Source organism: Macrobrachium nipponense, chromosome 46 (genome assembly GCF_015104395.2).
Source record: "Macrobrachium nipponense isolate FS-2020 chromosome 46, ASM1510439v2, whole genome shotgun sequence".
Lineage (NCBI taxonomy): Eukaryota > Metazoa > Arthropoda > Malacostraca > Decapoda > Palaemonidae > Macrobrachium > Macrobrachium nipponense.
Window position 1 is genome coordinate 31634440 of NC_061106.1, and position 5000 is coordinate 31639439.

The 5000-nt window shown below is 36.4% G+C and overlaps 1 protein-coding gene across 3 annotated transcripts in view; it reads left to right on the forward strand.

Moving 5' to 3' along the window:
• The first annotated feature begins 1041 nt into the window (after positions 1–1041).
• Positions 1042–5000, forward strand: part of LOC135214873 (matrix metalloproteinase-14-like) — a 39604-nt gene continuing 35645 nt past the window's right edge. For all 3 annotated transcript variants that reach the window (XM_064249294.1, XM_064249297.1, XM_064249296.1), the window contains exon 1: positions 1042–1322. In XM_064249294.1, coding sequence (XP_064105364.1) covers positions 1230–1322 — 93 coding nt within the window. In that variant the 5' untranslated portion in view covers positions 1042–1229. The remainder of the gene's footprint in view (positions 1323–5000) is intronic.

The following is a 5000-nucleotide window of genomic DNA, read 5'->3' on the forward strand; positions in this document are numbered from 1 at the left end:
TGGTAAAAAAATTGGTAACTAATTTTTATCATTATTATTATTATTATTATTATTATTATTATTATTATTATTATTATTATTATAGTGTATAAAAACTAATACAATCTAATTGACATATATATATATATATATATATATATATATATATATATATATATATATATATACACGTGTTTTTGGCGCTTACCCATTCTGAAAATTTTGGGCAGAGCATAGAATGTATAAAAATAGAAAAGGACATTCCTTACAAAAATTAAACCAGAGGCATCGGTATTAGCATCTCCTTAATACTTTAACTTAGGCGATTTACAAATCCCTTGAATTTCTCACGAGAGAACATTCTCATCAGCAATACTTCGAAGTCCCGTTATTTCCACGGTTGCGAAAAACCTTAGTATTTACACCTCCAGACGGCCAATCTCAAACGATTCAATAACCACCCTCCTTTCTCGCATCCTTCCGGTTCGATTCATTCCGACCGCTGTAGGATTTCTGGAATCGGGAGAATTAGGCTCACACTCCCGGCCCCCCACCATTCACTTCTGGTTTTCCAGTAGAGCCAGAAAGTATAGCGTGCGAAATCACTTGTTTGAGGAGTGATCTTATCAATGATAATTACAATATTGAGAGAATGGTTAACTTAGTATAACCACCCCGCTTTTTTTATATAAAAAAAGAACATCATAATCGTTGCGCAGTTCTGAGAAATTCAAATGCCCATCACGGAAGGGCATTGTGACTCACATCTTTCAGGTTAAAATGTGACTAAGATGAAAGTTGCCATCTAAGATTTTCTTTGAACTTACAGACTACATGTAATTTCATTATACGAAGGTTAAAGGATTTAGAATAGCTAGAGCAACGGCAGAATTGTATTGTCATTATAGAATAGTTACAACGAAAAGCGTAATATACGTTAAAACAGAGCTATGGTTGAAGGGTTAACGAAGATTAACGAAATCCGGATTCCGGTTCGCGAGACGCCGTTACATCTGCTAGCTGGCATCTCACCGAGCGAGCAACATATAAAGAAGCGCAAGGTGGAGGACTGCGTTAGGTGCGTTTGGCACGTCAGTGAGTTCGGACGAGTGGCGCTCAGTTCTCTGGATGCCGCTTGGTTCATAGCACCAATCCCTCGGTTCTTCTTCTATTTATTTCTCTGTTTCCGTTATCAGGATTAACTAAACGTCGGCGTGAACACGCAGGATTTGTTTTCTAAAAAGGTTACGATGGCGTGGACGACAACCTTATTAACGCTGTCCATTACAGCGGCAGTGTCAAGATCTCAACCCGTTCAGATCACCGGAACGACGTCGGCACTCGTAAGTTGAGCTGTCTTTGTTTGTCATCAGTTTCATCCCACTTTTTTGCGAGTCTGCTTTTGTGAATGCTGGTGTGAGCGTGTCAAAAACTTCTTTGCTAAATACGATTCTTTCAAAGTTATCGGAGAGCAGTCCATTATATTCAATGCCTTTCTCAAACGGGGCGTGAATAATCTGTGTTAGCCAAGGTCTTCTCGTAATAAAAAGAATAAAGAATAATTTCCGACAGTAAGTTCTAAAAAAACGGCACAACTTTGCACTGAAGTTAAAGAAATACACGGTAACTTGAATATCCATCTCAGGAATTCCAAAGACCCTAGTGGTAATTTTATGCCATTATGTAATCAACGGCCGAGTTCGTGTCAACAACCAGGCTGTAAATAAGGGTAGTTTTTTTTTTCTACTTGTGGGCGACTATATATGCACCTCAACATGATATGTATGTCCCCCTCCACGACTAGTCTTTATTTTTCAATGTTACCAACTGTCGGTACTGAAAGTATACGCAGAAATATAAGCACAGTTCATAATGTGAAATGATATATATATATATATATATATATATATATATATATATATATACATTAATGTATGTATATATACATATAATGTATATGGTACACATATCAAATCAGTACTGTTTGCTTATATTTCTACATACATATTCAGTGTCGGCAGTTGATAACAATAATTATTAATATATATATATATATATATATATATATATATATATATATATATATATATATAAGCGATAAATAAATTCTTTAGGTATATAATCAAACAGTTTATGCATATTTGTACATTCACACTAGTAGGCTGAAGATTAAGATTCAAGTAAAGAGAACATGCTTGTATAAACACACAACATCGGTTATATTTTTGCAAAACAGAGCTTGACGTTCACTCATATCCTTTCCATAAGTTCTGCAATTCGTGTCTTTTCGTCCTGTGTTTATGTTTGAGAGAGGAGAAAGAGAGCGAGAGAGCGAAAGAGAGAGAGAGAGAGAGGGCAGATGGTTAGAGCCAGGTATGAAATGTTGATTCTATAGAACACCTTGTGTCTCCACACATTCCGTCATTGTTTATAAACTCTCTCTCTCTCTCTCGTCGTCTCCTCTCTCTCTTGCTCGCTGTTTGAACAACTTAAGATTTTCGTGGATCAGCTGACAAGGAAACTTCTCTCTTGTTTTTGATGAGGTCCGCGTCCTCTGTTCGTTGTATACATTGCGTAATGTGTATATATACGTACATATACATATAATGTATATATACGTACATATACATATATGATATATGTAATATATATATATATATATATATATATATATATACATGCACATACATATATTATATATATATATATCCTCTGTTCGTTATATTCAATGCGTAATGTGTATATATATACATACATATGTATGTATGTATATATAAATAATATACATGCGCATATAATTATATATATATATATATATATAATATATATATATATATATATATATATATATATATACTATATATAGTATATACAGAGCTGTCACATGCACCCAAGTATCCAACATATGAATGTTGCACAAAAGGAAATGAAAAATCGAGAACTGTAATTGACTGCTCTCAGTATTACAGTAATTGTTTGCTCCGCACACTTCCTAAATCTGGAAATAACTCTTTTTGTTATTTTAACCGTTTCTGTCAACTGCAACAAACCGCTTCCATGTGTACAGGAACCCCGCCCTCACACCCCCCCCCCCTCTCTCTACTCTCTCTCTTCTCTCTCGTCTCTCTCTCATCTCTCTTTCTCCTAACCCAACCGCAACCCCTATTTCCTTTTCCATTTTTCCTATGTAAACAAAGAGAACTTATACATTACTCCTCATATGCAACAATATAGGAATGGAATATAGTAGAGTTTAGGTCAAAGTCCAAAGACTGGGACCTTTAAGGCCACTAAGAGCTGGAGAGGAAACTGAGAACAAAGGCAGTTGGACTATGAAATAATTGTTAGGAGAGTGTGGGTAGCACGATGGAAGGAAAAAATATAATATAAACCTATAATATTCTGATCAACTGTGAATAATGCCACGTTAATAGTGGTGTGTATAGCGTTATATACAATGCCCTGTGGATTTGTCGGTGGCAGTCAAACAAATTTTTAGGTAAGAGACAGAGTCCAATATTTACGTAACGCTGAAATTGTACTATACAGCCGCTCACGGAGCTTCTGGAAAAACAAAGATTTTGCAGTCATTCCCAACAATAAATTGGATTTCGTACTAAACTGTTTCTCAGTTTATATATATATATACGCGTGTGTGTGTGTGTGTGTATACCTATATATATATATATATAATATATATATATATATATATATATATATATATAATATTTATATATATATGCTTTTACTTTAGCAAGGTTAAACGAGTCGAACAATGCTCACTGCCTGGCTTCTCGTGTGAGCTGTTGGTTTAAATTTAGGACCATTTAAGATAATAACTGCTTTGCTTCGTGGCATCTCAGATTTGACGTACTAGACATAGCTGATTTAAACATTTTTAAAAACTTATTCATCGTATCAGTACCCTACTAATTTCGTAAAACAACCAAAAAACGATGTTCATAGTTATTAATTATTATTATTTATTATTATTATTATTATTATTATTATTATTATTAATAAGTAGTAGTAGTAGTATTAAAAGTAGTAGTATTTTTCAGAAAATGACATAAGTCCCTCTGTCAACCCCGCCCCTTCCCACCCTCCTCTCTGACCCAGCCCCAGACATCGTATAACCTCTCCCGACCACAGACAGTATATCCCAGCAGCGCCGTACTTTCGGCCAAGAGTTCCAAAATGAGGATCCCCTTGGCGCCCCTTTGGAAGAAAGAGGGAGAGCCGGGAGGAGGAGGAGGAGGAGGAGGAGGGGGAGTAGGGGAGGGAAAGGAGGAAGAGGCTCATAGGTCGACGCCACCAGCAAGCCTTGAAACAAAAAAATCCTCTACATTCCTCGAGACCCAATGCTATCATGCTTAGATCTCGTCCACATTTCTTTTATTCTAAGGGGACTAAATCATTCGCCTTTCGACAACTCGTTATTCGTTTTTTGCTTTTGGGAGAACCGTAAAGAAAAGGGAAAGGCCTGCTTTACTTTACGACTGAAGGACGTCCTTTAATTTTTAGATATCCGACAAGGCTCTTCAATTAAAAGAACACTCGAGACCCCAATGATCTAACAAATAAATGTTGTTGCTTTCTCTGCTATTACATTATTAATAAATAGAATGGCACTTTCTGAAATTATATTCCGGACGAATTCATGACATCTAGATTACCCACATCAAGCGGCATCCGTACTTCTTCACTATTACAGTTTTCAACTTCAATCAGTTCCCACTTCATTTCGTAGTTCTGAGAAGTTTTGTGTATTATGTGCAGTGACAAAGCTTCCTCCTCCTTTTTTTTATGCACATGTCATGTAATTTTTTATATCAGCTTTTCACCGCACTATCTTTTGTTACTGATGGTATTTGAGGCTTCCTCTTGAGATCAATCCACTGGGCATTACGCCTTCAGAACAATTTCCACTGAGGGCCAATGGGACCTTGGGCGCCTTACTGGAGACAGACACACTGGCGTTTGTCCCCCCCCCCCCCCCCCCCCACCTCGTTTTTTGCTTG